The 23644-nt window shown below is 34.0% G+C and overlaps 1 protein-coding gene across 4 annotated transcripts; it reads left to right on the forward strand.

The window, feature by feature from the left end:
* The first annotated feature begins 2795 nt into the window (after positions 1–2795).
* Positions 2796–18681, forward strand: LOC18438322 (protein DMR6-LIKE OXYGENASE 2). Of its 4 annotated transcripts, none has more exons than XM_088856710.1 (3): positions 2796–2866; positions 16279–16606; positions 18136–18681. In XM_088856710.1, the coding sequence occupies exons 1-3, from the start codon at positions 2814–2816 to the stop codon at positions 18409–18411; spliced, it is 657 nt and encodes a 218-aa protein (XP_088712836.1). In that variant the 5' UTR covers positions 2796–2813; the 3' UTR covers positions 18412–18681. The 4 variants fall into 4 exon arrangements, with proteins under 4 accessions (XP_088712836.1, XP_088712837.1, XP_088712838.1 ...); XM_088856711.1 differs by lacking the exon at positions 2796–2866 and adding an exon at positions 2874–3113; XM_088856712.1 differs by lacking the exon at positions 2796–2866 and adding an exon at positions 2874–3057.
* Positions 18682–23644: the final 4963 nt, after the last annotated feature.

The raw sequence follows: 23644 nt of genomic DNA on the forward strand, positions 1-23644 counted from the left end.
ACCACTCTTTGAACTCGAATGCAAAATCAAGATTAAGAGAGAAAAAAATGAGAGTCAAGTAATCCAAGAGCAAACTTTTCAGACACAAAATGATGGTTTAACTCAATATACTTTATCCGGGCATCAAAAAAAGATTAATTGTCATATACAGAGCGTTAATATTGTGAAATAAAAGTGTTGGTGGTTGAGAAAGAGGTGCCCCAATATCTCAAAGAATTAAAGAAAGCCTAGTAAATTTTGCAACAGTAGATGCCACATATCAATATTGAGCTCAGCACTTGAATAAACCACAATCAGTTGTTTTTAAACACTCTAAGATATGCAGTTGGAACTAAGATGGGTGCAAAAACTAGTGGTTGAATATTGAGTGTTTAGACAGCCTGCCCACTTTGCATTAGAGAAGGAAGAACATATTGTATCAACACAATGGGAAATATTAGGATATGTCATGGTAATATATTGGAATGAATCAACAAAGAGATGGATTAGGAAAAGGATTCATGAACATCATTCTCTAAGCAGGATCAAGAAGAGGCTAGACATATTTGGGTTTCTACATAAAAATTTCACCCAGAAAATAAGATACCTCCATACTAAGAAAGTAGTGAAGAGGTCCTAGATCTTTTACTACAAATTCCCTTCCGAGTTGATAAATATACTTCTAGAATATCTAAATTATCACCAGTAACAGCAATATCATCAATGTAGAGGAGAAGTATAACAATGCATTAAGGACAGTGACAAACAAATATAGATGAATTAACGATATTGTAAGAAAAACCCAGTATTAATAGGTAGGCACTAATTTGATCAAAAGGTACTTTCTTGAGACCATATAAAGCCCTTTTTAATTTGAAAATGTGATTTGAATACTTTGAAATGATAAAGCCAGAAGCTTACTCCATAAATACAGCTCCCTTAAGAAAGTCATGCAAAAAAACATTTTTCGTATCAAGTTCTTTGATAGTCCAGTGATACACAATAGTTATCGCAAATATAATATAGAACACTACAAGCTTAATAACCCGACTAAATGTCTCAAAGAAATTAACTCCTATCACCTGATTAAATCCTTTAACAACCTGTCTAGCCTTAAGTATTTGTAGATCGCCATCGAACTTTAGTTTATATTATATACCCAATAACAACTAGCAACGTTCATATGTAGAATGCGCTGAAGTAGCTGCCAAGTGGAATTAACATGTAGCACTTCAATTTTTTCTTGCATTGCACGACGCTAATTGGGATTAACCAAGGTTCCCATGATGGACTTAGGTTCAGTACGGATAGAAAATGTAGGAGCATCTGAGATTGCCACCTTGAACAGGAGAATACGATGTATTTGAGTACCATCCCGAGTTCTTATTACTATGTGACGACATGGGTACTCAAGGGCTCTTGAAAAGTTAGATTGGCTGGTTTCTTGGGAAGAAGGTTTTCATCACCATGAGCACATATACATTATCTTGGATATCTTACATTGGTGTTATAGAGGTGATATCTTCCTCTATAAGGGAAGTTGGAGAGTTACCAGTGTTGAAGGGCAAAGCAAGATCTAGAGGAGCAAACACATATAAGGCATCCCATATGGGTGGTTTATGTGGAGCAGAAGAATTAGAAGAGAAAGAAGTCTCCAAGTTAGGTTCATAGCACTCAAACCATTCTACAGAAGTAGACATATCCCTATGAACTTGAGCGCCATCAAACAAAGAATTTGAGTTACCATATGGATAAATATTTTCATCGAATATAACATGTCTAGAGATATAGACTTATCCTATGGGTAGATGCAGATATCTATGGCCTTTATGCTGAATAATAAATCCTAAAAATGCATATAGAAGAGAACAATGACTAAATTTATCTGCAACATAATATCGATGGTATGCAAAATACTGATACCCAAAATCCATATCAAAGAATAGTATAGTAAGTGGCCAAACAACAAAGGGTATGGTGCATCCATTTTTAATTGGCTAAGGTAATCATGTTTATAACAAATGCTGCAGTATTAAAAGCTTCAACCCAAAATCGTTTAGGAATTTCTCATAAAATATTATTGTAAGACCTAATTCTATAGTATTTTTATGTTTCCTTTCAGCTATTCAATTTTGTTCGAGGATTCCTAGATATGATATATGTTACATAATTCCATTACCACTAAGATTAGCAATTAAGTTCTTTCTTAGCAAACTCACCACCTCCATCACACAAATTGCTTTTCAACCATATAATGAAATTTCATAAATGAAGGTTTAGACAGCCCTCTAAATACAATTTTATTTCCAAATTCTTGAACTCTAAAACATACTTTCCTAGTACACCGTAGGATACATTTAGCCATTGTCCATATCAAGACCATAGTCGACCCTAGAATATTCCCTAAATATCTTACTTAGGAAGTTAAATCATCCCAAATATCACTAGATATGCCAAATATTCAATCTTAGGAAACTAAATATTCCCTAAATCTTGCCTAGATATTCCTGAGATTCTAAAGTCCTGCTTTAGGAAGCCAAATATTATTAGAAATTCCAAATCCTTGATTTAAAAAACCAAATCACCTAAAATAAACAGGTTCCTACTCAAATTAGAGGAACTACATTAAGATCCATTACTCCGATATTTTCAAACCTAAATTAGCAATAAAATATTTCAAAACAGAAAATCTAAAGATTTTCTGCATTTGATTGTGGGCAACAACTATCAGACATGGGTCAAGTCAATAGGAATAGAAGGCCCTGTGACGCATATCCCAATGCTGCCAAGTGGCAGCCTCAAGTTAGTTTGGATGAACTACCTTCCTGTTTTGAATGATTGCTCTACATAAATTGAGCCTTTTCAAAACGATTTTCGGCCATCTATGGTATGAAACCCTAACCTTAATTCTAGTCCTTCAAAACTAAACCCTAGTTTTAGGATCCTGCTCTAGCAACTTTATGGACAAAAAATAACCATTTTCAATCACTCAAAGCCTTAGATGTAAAATTCCTAAGCATCGCTCTCTTTTCTCGAGGTATTTTCATTCAATTGAATCTGCAGTTTCAAAGATCAATGGTAAGGGCTCCATGTTCATGATTGATCTGATCCCAACTCCGGGCCCAGCCTTTCAGGTTCTTTATTTCTTTTCTATTTTATTTTCTTTTATTTGCTATGTTTTGTTATGTCCTTAAGTTATTACTTTCATTTTCTTAGTATATCTTTTATTCTTTCTTTGTTTCATCATTTTTCATAGTTTCTATCTTTATTTTCAATGTCATCCATCTTTTTTAACAGATTTATATTATTCTTTACTATTTATTTCTATTTCTTTCGAATTTCACATTAGCTAAGCCAGTTGGACGGTAGATTTGTGAAGAATAGGTTTCCTTAAGGTTGATCTCTTCATAGATCTAAATTTGACGTAACCAACATCTTTCAACTATTCAATTATTAAGTTTGGATACGATCTTAGATAGATTGAACTTTGATTGTTTGATCGGGCTCGGAATTGTGCTCAAACAATTGGGAAAAATTCTTTTTTTTGGCTAAATCCAAGAAAAACGAGTTTAATCATCTAGAAACACTACATAAAAGTAATATCTTTGATTAGAAAAAATTGAAGTAGGACGTCATAAGCCTGAATGAATCTTTAAAAAAAAAAATAATTAGTGGTCTCTCAGTACTACTAAATGAGAGTTAACAACTTCTTCCTATCTAACAACTAGCACACACAGAATATGATTTATTTCATATGTCAACATTAATCAACTGTTTAGATTTTAAGAAGCAAATTATTATTTTGAGGATATTCATGCCATTGATATCCCACACCTTTTGATGTTCTTTTATTTTGATTAGAAAATAAAGCTTGTTGCACATCCTTAAGTGTGTACAATCTACCCTTTCTACTCCCGCTCGCCACAATTCTCCATGTGCCCATTTCCTTAATCAAAAAATCATTTTGGAGAACTCGACAATACAAGGAATATTTGTTATAAACTACCTAACGGATAATAGACTCCTTTTATTCTCAGATACCAAAAGTACATTAGAAATATTAAAGTTTTTAGACCCAATGTGAACATTTACATCACCAATATGTGAAATAGTCAATTTTTTAACATTTACAATCATGACTACATCTATTGCACTATAATGATGAACGTTGAGCAGCTTACCTGGTTCTCCTATCATATGAGTTACGCACTAGTACTCAGGAACCTTTCAGAGTCTTAAGAATTAGTTATAGTCACTACAGCAAGACCTTGAGGAATGTCTTCTACTTGGTAGTATGATTGAGTTGATTGATGCTAACACTTTACTGCAGCATATCCAAATTTCCCCAAAATTTGACATTTTCCCAGAGCTTTTAAGATGATTGTTGCATTTGGGAATCTTACTTTCAACCTTGATTGCAAGGTGCACCATCACCTCCTTGGTTTATTTGGAGTATACCATGTCCCCCATTATCGTTGTAGCCTATTCGAACGAACAGATATCCTTGAGAGTTGAAAAACTATTAACCACCAAAGTTGTCTTAGCCTCTTCCTCTGTAATTCCTAATAGTTTTGTTTGGTCCAAAATTTATGTGTTGTTCGACAAGGTTAAAACTATCATATTTTGGTCCAAGTCCATTAAGAATCCAAAATGCTTTATTTTCACTTAGTACATGTTTTGCTAGAGCCGCCAAATCATCACAAATACCCTTGATCTGCACATGTATTGTAATAGAGTTTCTTTCAGAGTTAAAGTTGTTGGGCAAGTTGGAACCCCCTACCATTATAATTACTTGCACATGTATTCTATAGCCATTTCCAAACTTCTGCAGAAATCTTAAGGCTAGCAACATGGTTGAGATGCTATTTTTATAGTATCCCTATGAGCCAAGCTTTAAGAAGAGGAAATCTTTTCGATTTCACTCTTACATTTAGGATAAGAAAGCTTTTGACTTGGTACAATGCAATCACCATTAATAAATCCAATAAGTTTATGACTCCCAATCAACGAGAGAATTTGGATTTCTTATAACAAATAGTTGTTTTGTGTCAATTAATAGACCCAAAATTTCCTACACTAAGTGTGGAAGGATAGGGTTTGTATTTGATGAGGATGAAGCATCCATTCCAGCGAAGAGCTATTTGATTTGAGAGGGTAAGAGCGAGTGGGTTTAGAGATTTTGGGTATATAAGGACTATTTATGAAGAGAGAGATTTGTGTATAGAGAGAATAACTTACTTAGATTGAGCAATGACTTCAAGGTCCAATGCGGAAAGGATCAATCATTCTCTGATACCATAAATAATTGATGTCAGTCAAAGACACCATCTAATTTTATAGGAAATATAAACGAAGATACCATTTAATTTTAGTACGAGGAGGTCCTAAGTATTGATGTCAGTTAATTCAAAATGAGTTGTTTTGAGTGTGTCATTGACAAGACTCAAAGTTCAGAGAAATTTTTTTCCAACTTCGTGACAACCCATAGGCATCTAATGGCTATGAGTAATTGTGATCTCCTTGTAACAAAGATAAATGGTCTCATAGTATACAAACAAAAAAGTTTCTGAGGTATTTTGATAAATTTATTTTTTGTGATTTATTTTTTCTATATTTTTATTAGATTATCCTATTTTTAGATAATAAGCACTCATAATTTATAGTGATTTGGAAAAGTAGACAAAAAAGTAAAATTCAAAATACAAAATACAATCATTACCATTTGATTGAGGTAACACTATAAGGAAAAGCTAAGTTTAGCCCACTAGCTAACAACTACAATGTTAGCCCAACGACCTAGTTTAAATCTGGGCTGATCTCATGGTCCCGACCTCATTTTGCAATATAATTTAATATTTTTTCTACAAATCTAGCATCCATTTTTCTCATTAAGGCACATCCAATAGAAATATTACAAAAAAAATTCATAAAATATAAATTGATCAAAATACCTCTAAAACGTATCTGGAGTAGTTTGATCAATTTATTTTTTGTGAATCGATTTTTTGACATTTTTATTAGATTCTCCAATTTTTAGATAATAGGCACTCAAAATTTTAATTGATTTGGATTTGTAAAAAAAAAAAAAACTCAAATACGAAATACAATCGGCCTAAATTCAATTTGGGACGTTAAGCTAACACTATAGCGCTAGCTAGTGAGCTAACATCTCTTTATGAGAGAGCAAGAGTAACTGCAAATTCTATATATATATATATATATATATATATATAAAAGAGACTCTCTCTCTTTTAGAGAAAAACTCTTATATTATATAGAAGGGAATGAGTCCAATACATTTAAGACAAATGAGAATGGCTCACTAGAGAGACAAGGTTTCGTTTCTCAAAAGACATGCAATTATAATATTTTTTTGGGTAGGTAATGATAATTGAAGCGAAGACGCGAAAGGATCCAACACTTGAGGTCCGTTTCTATTTGTTTTTTTTCTTTGTTTTTTTCGTTGAAAGGTAACCTATAATTTAAGCTTTAGTGAGATGAATCGAAGCACACCTCAGGTCTATGACAAGTTAGGTCGATATCTTCGGGGGGAATTGGAGAGAATCCTACCTAGACACACACATAAAACAGTGCAACAAAATGACATTAACTCGTCACTTGTTAGTTGGGAGATGATCTCACCAATCATAGAAATATTGAGGGTTAAAGTACAACAATTTAGACCACTACATGATGAACCTGAAATAATTATAGGACTTGGACCTTAAAAAATAATATTTTAATTTGGGTTTGGTTTGTATGTGGTTGCAACGTTGGACAATCAAAGTAAGGTGCATTTCCAAACTTTGTCATAAAATGAAATTTTAGTGTTGAAAATTCTTAGACTGACTCAAGAATCTATTGTCACGTCGAAGTATTAAGTTTTAAACTTCAAAAATGTTTCAAATCAAGGAAATGTATAAATACATGAAAATATTGAAAATAAACAGTTCAGATAATGTATTACAATATATACCATTTTTAGGTATTAAAATCTGTTTTTTTTATATCAATATTTTTCATAATTTTAATGTCAAGATAATCAATTAGATGATTTTCCAACATCAAAATAACCTTTTTGATGGATTTTTTAGGCACATCTTAATTTTATAATTTAAACCGTCAACCTTATGAAAACTTGTCCTTTTAAGTTTTGTTTTTAGACGGTTTATATTGGTTTTGTACTAGCATCACATCTATTTTTGAGCTACAAATAATTGAACTAAAGTGGAAATGCATCTGCAGTTATTTAAGGTGCATTTCACATCCTAATCTATCCCTAAGATGAATTTTGTAAAGCATGAAAAATAGATAAGGGTTACTGCGACATCATGAAAGAGTACGAGTAAAGAAGCTAGTCCAAGAGAATAGGATTCGTCTAGCCACATGGAATGTAAGAACACTTACAGGTATGGAATAAGTGGATACAATGTGACGAATGAGAGTAAACATAGTCTGTCTACAAAAAACTAAATGGAAAGGAGAAAATGCTAAATAAGTAGATGTGTATAAACTCTGGTGGACAAGAAAGGATAATAATAGAAATGGAGGAGGCAAAATAGTAGACAAAGGTTTAAAAGAAAAAAGAAGTTAATGTCAAAAGAATCGGTGATTGGGTTTTATTAATTAAATTTGTATTAGAGGAAGAGATAATTAATATAATTAGTACTTACGGACTACAAGTACGATTACATGATAGAATTAAGAGAAAATTTAGGGAAGACATAGATAGAATAGTCCAAGATATACCAAATGGAGAGATGAACTTTTTAGGAGGGGACTTAAATAGTCATGTAGGAAAGGATAGTAAAAGATATGAAGGGTACATGGGGTATATGGGTTTGGGAAAAAAATTGTGATGGGTGAGACTATTTTAGATTTTGCTAAGGCCTACGACTTAGCAATAGCAAATACTTACCTTAAAAAGTGACATGAACATTTAATAACTTATAAAAGTGGATCACATAAAACCCTGATAAACCTCTTCCTAATTAAGAAGGTAGATTGTTCATCGTGTAAAGACTGTAAGCTTATCCCAGGAGTGAGTTTTACTACTTAACGTAGGCTTGTGGTCATGGACGTTTGCATACAGAAATGGAAAATAAGGGGCAATGTTAGGCATCTCAGAACAAGGTGGTGGAATTTAAAAAATGAGAAAATATAATTATTTACGGAAAAAATAGTTGAATAAGGAAAATAGAACTTTGAAAATGATGTCAATGTAATATGGAATGAGATGACTGACTGTATCAAGAAAGTGACAAAAGAAATTTTAGGAGAATTTAGAGGAAAAAGAAACTCTGATAAAAAAACTTGTTGGTGGAATGATGAAGGTTCAAAAAGTCATTAGAAAAAAACGATCAAGTTATAGAAGTTAGTAGTGTAACAGAAACGATAAAAACTTATAAAAATATAAAAATGCTAAAAAAAATACTAAACAAATACAAAGTAAAGGTAAACTTAAGGCTTATGATAATCTATACAATAAACTGAGAACAAGAGAAGTAATCTATACAATAAACTGAGAACAAGAGAAGGTGAAAAATGCTTTAAATTCGAAAAAATAAAAGAGAAAAAGTGTAGGAATCTAAACAATATTAAATGCATTAAGAGTGATGATCAAACGATTTTAGTGAAGGATGACGACTTCAACGAAAGGTGGAGAGTTTATTTTCAAAAATTATGAAATGACAAATACAATAGGAACCTAGCAATAGAATGAACTATTGGTACGAATAAGAGTGGAGGTCATAGATACATTCTTAGGATTATGATAGCGAAAAGAAGCTTTGAAAAGGATAAAGATACGAAAGGCTTAAGGACTAGATGGTATCCCGATAGAGGTTTGAAAGTGCATGGGGGACTGACATTGGTTGGCTGACGATGTTGTTCAACAAGATGTTGAGAACAAAGAAAATGCCAGACGAATGGAGGAAAATATTGTCTATTTACAAAAACAAATGATACATAATTATGCGAACTATCAAGGGATCAAGCTTATGAGCCATAGTATGATGCTTTGAGAGAGAGTGACTGAGCAACGACTAAGGCATGAAACGAGTGCATTTGGAAACCAATTTTGTTTTATGCTAGGAAGGTCAATAACGAGGATATTTTCCTACTTAGGCTACTTACTAAAAGGTTTAGGGCAAAGGGAAAAGATATCCAAATAGTCATTGTTGATCTAAAAAATTCTTATGATAGAGTTCCTCTTTATTTGATTTGGCAGGTTTTGAAAAAGAAATGAGTCTCCAGACACTACATCATGAGAGATATGTATGATGGAGCGCTAACTAGTGTATGAACAATTAGTGGAGGGATGAGTGAGTTTTCAGCGATAATAAGTGGAGGGCTAACTAGTGTATAAATAATTAGTGGAGAGACGAGTAAGTTTTCAGTGAAAATAGATATACATCAAGGACCAACATCGAGCATGTACCTCTTCGTCTTAGTTATGGGATGACCTAACTAGGCACTTACAGGATAAGGTACCATGATGCATGTTATTCGTAGATAATAGTTTTGGTCAATGAGACCCGAAACGATGTCAATCGAATGTTAGAACTTTGGAGAGATGCTCTAGAATCCAAAGGTTTCAAAATTACCCAGATTAAGACAAAGTATATGGAATGCAAGTTTAATAAATATAGGAGTAGAAGCGAGAAAGTAGTTAAGATTGACGGTCAGGAACTACAAAAGAGACTGTACTTTTGTTAACTTGGGTAGATAATTAATGAAAATGGAGAAATTGAGGTAGATGTTCCACAAAGAATTAGAGCTAGGTAAGTAAAATGGAGATGTGTAATTGGAATTTTTTATGATTGCTGCAAACAAATAAAACTGAAAAGCAAGTTCTATAAGACAGCGGTAAGACCAGCTTTGTTCATATAGGATAGTATGTCAGGCGGACGAAAAACATTATACCCATAGAATGAGAGTAACAGAGATGCGAATGTTGAGATAGATGAGTGACAAGACAAGAAGGAATAGAATTTCAAATAAATCCATTCGGAAGAATTTAGGTATGATACTAATAGGCGATAAGATAAGAGATAGTAGATTTAAGTGGATGGGCCATGTATGGCACTGACCAAGTACAACACCTGTAAGGAGGTGCGAATTAGTTAAAACGAAAAGACAGAAAAGGGTAAGGGATAGACTCAAAAGGACGTAGTTCGAAATAATCCGAAAAGATATAGGGATTGATGGCCTCACTAAGGCCATGACCTTTAATAACTAAAATGACGGATCAGAATTCGCGTAGCAAACCCTAATTAATTGGAAAAAAGCGACGTTGATGTTGATGATCCACATTTAGATATGACCTCATGTAAGTGTCTCCCAATGAGTAAACTAAAGGTTTAGGTGCGTCTATTGTAGTGAGTCGCCGCTGAAAAATATTTAGTAATGGAATCTCAAACTCCACAATTCTATAATAAATTTAAGGGGAGTTTAGGCTAATATTCTGTATGTTTTTCAGGACCCAAGTGTCTTAATTTATGCTCATATCCTCCTTTTTTTTATCTTTTTTTTTTTCCCCCAAAATGCCATAGGTTGAGACTTTAAAAATCCTAACCAAAGTTATTAACATATCGTTTCAAAAATTGAAATTCCAAATGAATTTAGTGAATCTATGAAGAGTGAGGTTCATATCTTCGGGAGAAATTGGAGGGAATCCTACCTTGACACAAATATAAAACAGTGCATCAAGAGGACATTAAGTCGTCACTTGTTTTTTGGGCGATGACCGTATCAATAATGCAAGTATTGATTAGATAAAGGTTAGGGTTTCAGTAAAATAATTTGGACCACTAAACCATGAACCTGACATAATTATAATACTTAAAAGAGAATATTCTAAGTTGGGTTTGGTTTGTAGGAGGTTATAACGTTATAATAAATGTGAGGGAAGTTTATGCTAATATTTTGTATGTTTTTAGGCAGTAAAAATCTATCCCCAAAGTGTCTTAATTTACGCTCATTTCCCTGTCTTTATTTTTTTATTTTCCCCAGAATACCATAGGTTGAGACTTTCAAATCCTAACCAAAACCATTAACATATCGTTTGAGAAATTGAAATTCCAAATGAATTTAGTGAAACTACCAGTTCAGATTTTCATAATGTTAACGGTTTTTGTGAGTTTCGGATTCGGATTTTAAAAATCCGACTCCCCATCCTCTCCTACTTAACTCAATTCTTTCTCCACCAGATTTTCAAAATATGAATGCTAGTAGGTTTACAAAAAAACCCATACGGATTTTCAATTTCCAAACTGACATGTTAGTAGTTTTGGTTCGGATTTTGAAATTATGAACCAATAGCATTTTGGGTGAAAAAAAAAAATGAAAACAAGGAAATGAGCATAAATTACAATGGCCATGGATTTTTAGTTTGGAAAAGAATGGGCATAAACTTCCCTATATTTTATGGATGGAAAATATTTCTATGTGACCCCAACAACGTATAAGTTATAGGAAAGGTTTCTATACTTCCCCTACAGCATAGAAGTTCCATACTTAACCTACCATCCAGCCGTCCAATTTTGATCAAGAGATCCACTCACCGTTTGATCTTAGATCTGACGTCTCACAGTATTTTATTTTTAGTTTTTTTAATACAAATTATATGAATATGAAATTTGGTACGTGCCAACTTCTAATTAGGGCACACCTATAAAAAAAATATTACAAATATTTTTTCGATAAAATATAATGACAAAAATACCCCTTGAAACTTTCAAGGGTATTTTGATTATTTTATTTTATTGAAAATATTTTTTTTTATATTTTTTGCTAGTGCAAGTTTAATAGGAAAGTGGATGTCCAGATTTTGGTGTCAAAATAGTTTATAACAAAAAAAATAAAAATAAAACAGTGTAGAGACGTGTCATTGTGTTGGGGCAATCTTAGCCATCCATTCAAAATAGATGGTTGGATAAGGGGAAGTATATAAGTTTTATGTTGTAGGGGAAGCATAGAAATCTTGTCTTAAGTTATATATGACCCCACTTTTTAGCATTTCGATTCAAAATCAACAGCTACGATTGTTCATGCCATAATGTTACGCATAATTTTTCTTTTTTTTTTACAGAACATTTTTAGATAAAATTTTGGGTGTTCCATCATAAAATTAGGGTGAACCTGAAAAAATAAAAAGACAATATTTTCTATAAAACTAAATGACAAAAATGCCCATGAAATTTTCAGGGGTATTCTAGTAATGTTTTTCCACCAAAAATATTTTTTTTATAGTATTTATCATGTGCATCCCTGTCACATCTATGCATGCCCCAAATTTTGTTTCAAAATTATTTGTAGAATAAAAATTAAAAAATAAAAAACTATGAGCTGTCCAATCAAGGTACGATCGTTACGACCCAATTTGTGACATTGTGATTCAAGCCATCTCAACCATTTACTCAATTGTGACGGCTAAGATCAGGAGTCACATATATAGTTTATGTGGGTGGCGTTACATAAAAGGCTCTCCCTTATCTACTTTTGTTGTTTCTTCTAGATGGTTCATCTTTACTGAAAAGATATCATATTTGCACTGCCTTTCAAGCTCCTGAAAAGATATCATATTTGCACTGCTTTTCAAGCTCCAAATTCATCCATGAGAATTTGAGAAATGTTTCAAGTCTAAAACCTTGACAATCAGAGCACATGAATGTGTTGCCCGACTCAACCAATACCTTTTCCAAAAATACTGTACAATCGTATATGCTAAGAAGGCAATATCTTCACTAGAAATTGTCATCTTGTATCTCAGATACTCCACCAAATCTGGAGAATTTTGAATGAAACAAAAAAAAACGAAGCAAGGTAACAAATGAACAGGTATGGAAGCGATATTTAATTTTGTTGTAAACCACGAACGAATCTATGGAAGCATTGGTGTATAAAATCCTGTTGGTATCGACTTTAGGCATAATTTTTTTTGCTATCTTTCTTCGAGAACAGGCTAAGGTTCCGAATAAAAAAATGAAATGATTTTTCATTATCTCAATTTTAATAATGAACCTCCTGGACTTTGCACCTTACTATCCACTTATAAAAGGAGGACGCAATGGACAAAATGTACATCTTGATCATAGGAAACCAGTGCTTCAGTAAAGAGCTACTGAGAGAATACTTTCAAGTGCTTGTGAGAAGTTTCTTGAACGTGAAGTTCTTATTTTTTTTTCTCATCTTTTATCTTTTCCCTCTTTTTATCTTCAGTCCTTTAGGCTTCAGCTTAGTGGTAGGCATTTCGTGTATCTGCTGCTTAGTGGTAGATATCTCGGGTTTGTGTGAAGAAAGTCTAGGGTTCGAAACCTTATAACTTGTCCTAAAACACCAAACGTGCAATGCAGGCTGCTTTTTAATAGAAATTAGCTTATTGGGCAAGATATTATTAAAAAAAAATCTATTAGGACTAATTTCTAGTAATAAAAAGTTGTTAGAAAAAATCCAGAGAGAGAAAACACCTTAGGAAGAAAGAGAAGATGCCTACAGCGGTAGACTCAACCGTCATGCTCCCACCACCCATTGAGGCCTCTACCATGGTACCACCTCACCTCCGGCCAAAGCCCGACACTGTAAAATACTTAGAAGACGTTCCTGTAATTGACCTTTCACCACTCCAGACGCCAAATTCTCATGACTTGGCGGACATCGTCGCTCAAGTACACATATCTTTAAAGGAATGGGGCTTCTTTGTGGTTGTAAACCACGGAGTGGCGCCAGGCCTTTGGCCCGAAGTTATAAGAGTTATGTCTGAGTTTTCAAAACTTTCTTTTGAGGAGAAGCGAAAGGTTGCCAGAAACCCGAACATGCCATGGGGTTACAATGAAAGTGACCACACGAACAACATACGGGACTGGGCCGAGGTTTTCGACTTCATGTTGAATAAAGAACTTTCGATCCCAGCATCGTTGGAGCCAGATTGCCAAGAGACATCTACTCTCCACAACCAGTGGCCAGAAAACCCGGCAGATTTTCGGTATCTGAGAGGCCCCATCTCTCTCACACACACCCCCACACACACTTCCACACAAGAACATATACAAAACTCCTTATCTCTTCCTCAATTCCATCATCTATCCTACCATCTTTATAACCGAAGGTTCTATTAAAAATTTAAGCTTCATTTTGTAGGATGACTAGGATTTTTTGTTTAGGATAAAATAGGATTCAAATGTTCCACAAAATGGAGGCAACTTTTTTTTGAGCATTCGAAATGGAGGCAACTTATATACGAACATTAAGATCAGCTGTAAAACTCTAATAAAGAGCTCATCTATGCTGCATACTAACTGCCTGATTGTGTGTTTGTGGATCGACAGAGAAAGGATATTTGATTTAAAGAGTGATGTGACCCCGTATCCTCTCTCTTTATTTTCTCTTTATTTTTTCCTTTTCATGGAGATTGGCTCATATGTGCTTTTTTCTTAGGAAGAATTCTCTTCTTAAAAGTATCGAGTATTGACTAACTTTTTATTGCCCTCTCTCATTACCATAGAAGAAGTTTGGGTGCAGTTTATACAAGGTATCAACCTTAAACAACCAAAGTAAGAGCAAAAGCAGTTTTGGTCCCAGATTCTTTGAAAATTTATTCCTACTATGAATTATGAAATGAAACATCTATGTGGGGATCAGTTTTTTTCCCGTTTATTACAATATGCTCCACATTTATTCCAAACTTACATGGAGCTCCCCTGCTCCCGTCGACTGTTCGCCTTTTTAAATTTTTTATAGTTTTACCCCGCATCCAATATTTCCAACATCGAATAGATGGGAAATTGGTTTTTTAATTCTTTTTTTATTTTCATGGCCCGTTAAATATCATTGTACCCTTATTTCTTAGTCTATTCAATATTGATGATGTTGGACCATCCTAAAACATACGTTGTGTTCAACATTTGTGATATTGGATATCTCCAAATCTTTGCCTTTGGGCTATTTGATATTTGCAACAGCATACGTTGTTTTCAACGCTTGTGATATTCGACATCTCCAAATCTTTGTCTTTGGGCTATCTAATAGTTGCAGCAACGTCCAAGTCTCTTACCTAGGATTGAGAAGTCCGGTGCTTTTTCCCATACTAGAGAAAGAATTTTCCCTTGAGCGGTCGGCTTTCCTATGAATCAAACATGCGAAAGCAGTGGTCTGCCGGGATTCTCTTTCAAATAGAGATTTCCTACGAACCAAGCTTGCCCATAGACTAGTTTTGGTTTTCGTTCTTATAACTTATATAGATATTGGATTTGATCGATGATGTTCCATATTGGCGAGTTTTGACATTTTTATCATATGTGATTTTGGGATTGCTAATTTTGTCTTTTATTTGAGTTTAAAAATATTTTTTCCTTTTTTTTAAAATGAATTCCAGGTCCTTTACGGTATAAATTTGTGCACATTTTCTTTTCTGTTTTTCATTAAGGATGTGGTTTCTATAAATTTGCAACCTTCAATGATCCAATTAAGGCGCAACTCCAAATTTTATTGTAATATGATATTTTTATGTAAAAAAGTCTTAGGATTATCTGAAAATCTATTTTCATATCTAATTATAAAATTTTAAATACCAAAAATGTTAAAATCAAGTAGATCTATAAATATATGAAAATCTTGAAAATGGACGGTCTAAATAATGTGTTGCAAGATGCACTATTTTTAGGACTCAAAATATTTTTTTTTTTTTTTTCATAATAATGCATCTCGATGTCGAGATGATCGATTTGAGGGTTTTTCAACATTAAAAGAACATTTTCCGATGGATTTTTGAGGTACATCTTTAATTCTACATTTTAAGATTGCAACCTTATACAAACTTTTTCCTTTAATAAATTAGATGGAAAGTATAGTATCCTGAACATTTAAAGGGTACATACAACTCTCCCAGCATTTCATATTAAAAAAAGCATTTTATATTAAAAAAAGAAAAAAAAAGAAAATGGACAGTCATAATTATTCTGCAATTATGTTTAATTTGAATTCAATGGAACTACGAGGCTCATTAAGGAACACTTAAAATTTGACCAAAATACTCTTAAATGTTTCAAAGATAGTTTGATCAATTTTTATTTTTAAAATAATTTTATATTTTTTAGTTGAGCCTAAGGGGCGCACAAGCACCTTTAATATTTCCGGTCAATCGAATTAGTAGAGAAAGCTATTATCTAAGTTTTGTCACACAACCAGGACATCTATTTTTTTCTCTCCTTCCTTTTTTTTCCTTAAAATACCCAAGAACCTCATAAGGTTTTACACCTATTTCTCCATAAATAGCATAAATTTTGAATTTTTCCATGACAGGAAAGTCTGCGAGGAATTTACACAGGCTGCTTCAAAATTGATGTGCCAATTGCTAGAGCTCATCGCACTCAGCCTAGGCTTACCAGCTGATCGCTTCAACCGTTACCTTGAGAACCACATGAACTACGCTAGAATCAACTATTTTCCAATATGCCCTACTCCCGAATTGGTTCTAGGCAAAGGAGCTCACAAGGACCATGCTATCTTGACCCTCCTGACCACAAATGAAGTCAGTGGGCTCGAGTTGAAGCGAAAATCGGACGGTGAATGGCTCCGACTGAGACCCATTCCTGATTCAGTGGTGGTCATCATGGCAGGTGTTCTACAGGTATTAGACAAAAAATACATGTGTAGTTAGCTCGACCTTCCTTTAGTGGTTTGGGAGTAAATGCATAACACAACATCCAAAGGTTAAAACTAATCTAGCCCTCAGTAAATAGGAATGGACACCAAGCATAGCGGTCAGGGTAATTGGTGCCACAGCATGAAATCTTATGTTTCATTCCTGCCATGAGTAGTGAATTTTTCCCCTATGATCTGACCCAACCCCGTCCCCCTTCACCAAAACAAAATTCTAGCCTTTCCCAAAAATGAAGAATGGGACAATGGATGAATCGGTTATAAATTATAAAAAGAGTTGTTAAAATTTTGTTTGTTTATTATGAGATCATTACACACTCTCATAATTACCAAATTGTTCCTTAAGATTAAAATGAACCCACTATCCATTTAGTACCTGAATATATTGGATCAGGGTTTACATCGAGGTTTTCATGGTTGCAAACATGTAACTTACTCTATGAAGGTTCAACTATTTTGGACACTCATATACCCTTATTTTATGGCACAAATTTTTTTTAGTAAGGGCATTTTTCAGTATTCGGAATAGTACGATAAATATTTCTATTAAAAAGTAATAGCATTTACTGTTGGTAAAAAAACAATCATTGCTCCGTGTGGGTGATGTCATCTTGCACTATCAGTAATAAATGCTCTTATTTTTATCAAGAATTTCAATTTTACTTATGTTTAATAACCTAAAATACCCCTAGGCAAAAAGGTTACTATGTGGAGTAAGAGTATTGAGTGTCAAAAATAGTGAATAGATTAAGTAAATATGTATAAGTACCCTAATATAATCCTTACATGTAAAACTATACTTTAAGCGTGAAATTAACATAATTATAGAAGTAGCTCTTATAAATATATGTGAATATCTATTTTGGATCTTGTTTGGTTGTTCCCTTTTATGGAGTTTATTCTTAGCCTATTCAATATTTTGGGCACTTGATATCTTAATGTACAATAGAACAAATTTAATTTAGTAGTGTTTTAGGTAACTAATTAAGGGTAAGAAGAAAGTCTTGTGGTACGGAGTTGTTTTATTAACTATGCTGGACAGCACCCCCACATGGGATGCATAACAGCTGCAATAATTGCGATGTTACTCACATAAAATGTTAATTGGTCTGATTATGATAAAATGTTATTCTATTCATAAAAAAATATTTATTTTACCCCTTACTAATGAAAATAAGTGCCCTTACTTGAAAATCTTTTGTATCACAAAAAAAGAGTAAATGTCCCATGAGTGTTGAGTAATTTAAGACAATACTCCTTACGAAGGAATAATCAAACATATCCCATCTCTATGTATAACATATACATGTGGGTATTTTTTATCTATAAATATACACAATTAACACTTAAACATAAAAACATGTTAAGGATTGTTTGGAATTATATACTTTTCCTTTTATATTTTCCCACCTCTAAATTATGCCAATGAGTTTTCTTCAACTATTTTCATTGTGTTTGCACTACAAAATTACACTGATCTTATATACATTTTAACAGGTTTGGAGCAACGACGAATATGAGTGCATCGTGCATAGAGTTGTCGTAAACTCAGAGAACGAGAGGTTCTCGATGGTCACTGTAGCTTCACCTTCATATCATGTGATGGTTAAGCCTATTGAGGAGCTTGTAACTGAAGAAAACCCCTCTAAATTCAAAGAATACAAGTGGGGAGATTTCTTCATGTCGAGGAGGGTCAGCAATCTTGACAAGACAAAGACTGCAATTCAAATAACTGACTTCAAGTTAGGAGAGGAGCGCAAGCCTCATGTCTAAGGAGTAAACATTGAGGTTGTTACAAGATTCAAAACATGAAATCCCTCGATGGTTGTTGGTATCTTTTCAGTCTTCCTCTTAATATGTTCAAATATTTCGGTCCTAAGTCCGCTTTGTTTCCTCCTATCAGATAGATTGATTCTACATAAGGAGTCTGCAACTGTGTGTTGTGTTGGTTGCATCATAAATAAGGAGCCTGGAACTGTGTGCTTTGTTCTTATTGTAACTTTTGAGTTGCTCTGAAATAGATTTCCAATGTATTTTGAAGTACTTCCTTATCTCTTATTTCTTTCATGTTACCTCATGGCATTATGCATTTCTCATTTTTGGGGCGGTTAGCAGTAGTTATAGAGTTCTTTTGGATGCCCAAAACCTTGAATTAACCTTGAGCTGAGCTATACTTGTGTGTGCCCTTGAGTTGTGTTCCATCCGGACAGGATTATATATTGGTTTTGTTCTCTAACTGTAGATAGAAAAACCAAAATAATGTAAGAAATAAAGATGTCCTGAAAGAAGCTGTAACATCCTCATGGCTCATCCATTGTAACCATTAATCACAACCACATGTAAGAGTCATAGGGACACTTCTGTTTAATGAAAGCTTCATATGTTCAAGAAGGAACACAAGATATTTTTCTGGTATGGTATCAGAGCAATAAGGGCCTTGTTCCTTCATCCACGATCGGAGGTAGCTTCAATTCACAGGTTATCTTTTATCAGCGAAGTTCACTATTTCCGCTATGGAAACCTCAGATTATGCCTATCCTAAGTAGTCAGAATCTCCACAAATTTGTATACGACTCTCACCCGGCTCGATGAAGCTTCTCAAATGCGAAGAGTATAATAGAAACTAAAAATCAATCCAGATTACTTAACTTGGCTTTCAACTAATCAGTTCGTTTTGCGTGGGCTTAACTCAACCTTAATGGACCCTGTCTTGGCACAAGTTGTTGGGTTGTCCTCTGTGAAAAAATTATAGAACACACTAAACTGTTTTTTATCATCACCACCCAAAGACACATATTCTCCAACTTCATTATGAGCTACAAGCTATGAACAATCCATGAGTTATTATCTAAAACAAGTCAAATCTATTGCAGTTGCACTTGCAGAAGCACAAGATCCAGTTCCAAATGAACATTTGGCCATCCACACACTCATCGGCTTGAGTATTGAATATGAAACTTTCATCGCTTAAGTTGCTACAGGTTATATCTACCCTTCTCTTTTGAACTGTTTGCATTACTTTTGATGCGTAGAAGAAATAAATCATAAAGCAGGGTATAGAAAATCGATTCGGCCAAGGCACTGGGACCTTAGCCAAGACGAGTTACTTGGGTGAGTCTAAATAACTCGTCTGAGTCCTGTTCATCTTTTCTTTTAAAGGAAATAAAGAGAAAAAATATAATATGAGCACCACTTTAATGAAGCAAGCAGCAAGTGGACTTCTTTACAAGAGGTTATGAGTTCCATTCTTAGCGGGCCTACATTTCGTTCTCCAGTGGAATTCGAATTTTGTTCCCATTACCAATGGGATTCGAATGTTGTTCCCATCATATAAAAAAATTGGATTTGAGCACTGACTACATTAGAATAAAAGCAGGAGGACTAGTTGTAAAGCCATTCAAGGACATTTGATTTAAACTTGACGTATTAATATAATTAAACTTTGAAAAACTGTCGTGCAGCCTACTCCCCCAAAACTACTTGCCCGAGTCAGAGTGGCTATGCCCAAGTCTCAGAACACTTCCATAAAATCCATGACAACTGTTTCTCTATGAAGAAGCCGAAAACAAAAAGTTTATGTTTTCACAACTACTTATACATTCAAATTGGAAAATGTTTTGCACTTTGGATGTGCCTATTTAGACACCCTACTTTGGCTAAGGGAGTTTCTAGGTAACCACAACCGGAAGCTCTAGGGTTCACACCTAGCCGCATTCCTAGACCTACCTGGGACCTAAAACTCGCCTTTTGTCGACCTAAATATCCTTTTCCTACCCTAAACTGACCATACAAGCCTATTAATCCACACAGCACTACATCCCATACTCCGTGCCCTCTAAAAAATAACTAAAAATACAATAAGAAGACCCTTAGTAAAACCCTAATTAGATAGCCTTAAACCGACTTAGTGGACATAAACTTTCAAAATTAGCCCAGTTCATTAGTAAAAACTTCTGAAATTAGGTTAAAGAACTTCCTAGTAACCAACTCTAAACCTTCTAAACATAAGCCAAACATAAATTAGGAGACCTCCAACATGATCACGATTTAGCCACTCTCCTAATTGCACAAACCCTATGTTTGACCTGGTAACTCTTTTAAAATGAATAAAAAATATAATAATCAAAAAGCTCTTAAAATAAAATAATATAATAAACAAGTACCAAAAACCCAAAAAAATGCCTCAAAACCCCAAGAAACAACCAAAAAAGAAGTAGGAGAAGGAACCATCTCAATCCGGGCCCACCACCCGTGAACAACGCAAAGCGTAATTTTTTTTTTGGGGTAATTTAGTTGGAAAGACAGGCCCTTACCCATTTTTTCAAGTAGATTAGGGATTAGATTTTTGAAGGAGTTAATAAGGTGGTGATAGTAGTAGGAATGAAAACCACAACGTGATGACTAAAGTATAGGTGCTACCACCACGACCTTACCCCCATTCTCCAGCATAGCGCACTGTTAGAGACACAAAGCTCATCGTCAAGTATGTGATTCACATCATAGGTATATGGATGGCTCGGATTGAGCTACCACTTGGTCAAGTCAAACACAGGCTTTTTTTGTGGGGTTTTTAAATGTATTAGGTGAGAATTTTTTTGTGGGGTTTTTAAATGTATTAGGTGAGAATGAGTCAGATAGAAGCCCTAGACACTATAGATACCACTTCAAACCTCAATTTTATGGTTAGAATTCTAGGGTTTCGCAACGTCGTTCATCATTTTACCCCTAAAACCCTGAAGTCCTAGATACCTCTAAAATATTAGCAACTCAAAAATCCCTCCAGTTGAGTCTATGGTGTACCATTACATGGACACTAGACTAAGGTACTCAAGCCTCCGAGCCATTTTCAATCCCATTCCAACTCCAACAGGAAGCCTTCCTGGCTCAAGGATTGTGGAAGACTATGGGAGCAGTTACCTCGTACTGCGTCTTTCTGAGGCCCCAACTTTAGGTGTCGAACTGGTGGGCTGGGTTTACTAAACCCACATTTCTCTTCTTTATCCTTTTATTTGTTTCATTTTCTAACCTTTCTCCATTTCCAATGTCTTCCAAAACTCTTGCCCCCAATTTTTAAACTATTTCTACATTTTCTTTTCAATTTTTGGTGAAACTTTAGCCAGTTCGGCCAGTGAACTGTAGAAAGAAGGTCAAATGCAACCCCTTAGGGTCTATAATTTGATGTGGACCCTATATCTATCTTATCCTACTAATTTAATTCTTCGCATACTAAGGTGGAGGAAGATATGTTCTTTCTAGCCGTAATTTTGGATGTAAACATTTTAGCATCCACCAAGGCCTATCAAACTCAGTCTCCACCAATAACCACCTAAAAGCAACCCCTAAAACCTATTCAGGGGCTGTATTCAAGCTCGGAACCAAAAATTCTGTCTACCTGAAAGTCCCAAAGTGGGCCCCTGGAATTATGTGGAAAGCATGCTTGTACGTCTTTTTTTAATTTTAATATTACATAGCCAAAAAAATATTTTTTATTAAATCTTTTTTTAAAAAAAAAATTATAAAATAAAATAAATAATGATTTTTCACAGTCAGGAGTGAAAATAGATTTTCAAAATATTCTAAGAATTTACGGCACTGGAAGTATATCTTCTGGCAGGTTTGGTGGTGCCTTCTCTTTGGTTGTTTGATAAGGACGCCTTATGCAAACCATACCATAAATTAATTGATACACTCCTAAATAAATGAGCATGGTAAAACATTTTATTACATTAGAAAAATATTTGTTTTGAACGACATTGCAAAATTCATTAAATATTTTTCACTTAGTAATTTAGTTATCTTTAACATAAGAAATACAAAGTGACCATTTGTTTTTGGTACAAAACATTACAATCATTCTTATCCGTTACATTTTAAATCGGGTGGTTGTGGGGTTGTAGTGTACATTAACTAAATTCAAAGTTCCAAAAAAAACTCCTCTAACTTTGTGATGTTAACGTGACGTAGCCACATTTCCTAAAATAGAGTTTTCTATTTTTATGGGGTGTGATTCCACTTGAAGTAGGAAATCACGTGATTTGTTTTGAGCAAAAAAAAAAAAAAATAAGAGTTCTATTTTGTGGAAACCCTAGAGCCTATTATTTACAAAAACCAATCAAAAGAGAATGGGACCTTGTGTGGTAGTTTCATGGGATTTTCTTCTTTATAAATGTGGTTTTGTAGATAGAAAAGTAGTATTGTAGACGGAGAAAATAAGATGCAACAAAAGAGGGTAAGTTCCTTAAACCTTTGGGTGGGTGTTTTGATGAGATAAAAACTCTGTTTTAGGGCATTGGGAGAGTTTGTAAATCTTTGTATTCTTCATGCTTGCATAGTATTTTTTTTATTACTTAAAGAGAATCTTGCTACCGCGTAGGCAATTTTGCCGAACCATATAACTCATTGTGTCATGCTCTTTTAATTTTCTGTACTATTTTTTTTTTGTTATTTTTCTCAAACCTTGTTTTTTTATCCTCTATGCGTGACACACTCCGAATCATCTAATTTGACATCTAATAGATAAGAGCAATTGTGACTTTCTTGTAATAAAGATAAATGGTTTCATGGTATTCAGTCTCTTAACAAAACTAGGGAGGAAAGTGGATACATGCATTCAAAAACCAAATCTTAATATTGTTGACTTTTGAAGAACAAAATTAAGATTGTTAAATATTAATTTTTATTTGTATACATTAGGATAATATGAGGGCTAGGTTTTGTGATAAAAAAGTAAAACCACACCTCAAAACCTCCTAAAAAATGTAGATCCTTTGTTGGAAAACCTTATAATGGCTTGAAAACGTCCGGTTTACAAAAAGTTGAAGCTCCAAACATGGTGTAGATCTCAAAGATCTGAAAACACTTGAAAATGTAGAGTTTAGATAAAATATACCTAGATTTGAAATCCATAGATTCCACATACATAACAATTGAGGTTGAAATAATCAATTTGAGACTTTCGATATGTCCAAGCTAAATTTTCTAATGGGATATGGAGTGACTCTTTACA

The sequence above is a fragment of the Amborella trichopoda genome, chromosome 13 (genome assembly GCF_054954075.1).
Source record: "Amborella trichopoda isolate Santa Cruz 75 chromosome 13, AtrichopodaSantaCruz75HAP2 v2.0, whole genome shotgun sequence".
NCBI classification, from domain to species: Eukaryota; Viridiplantae; Streptophyta; class Magnoliopsida; order Amborellales; family Amborellaceae; genus Amborella; species Amborella trichopoda.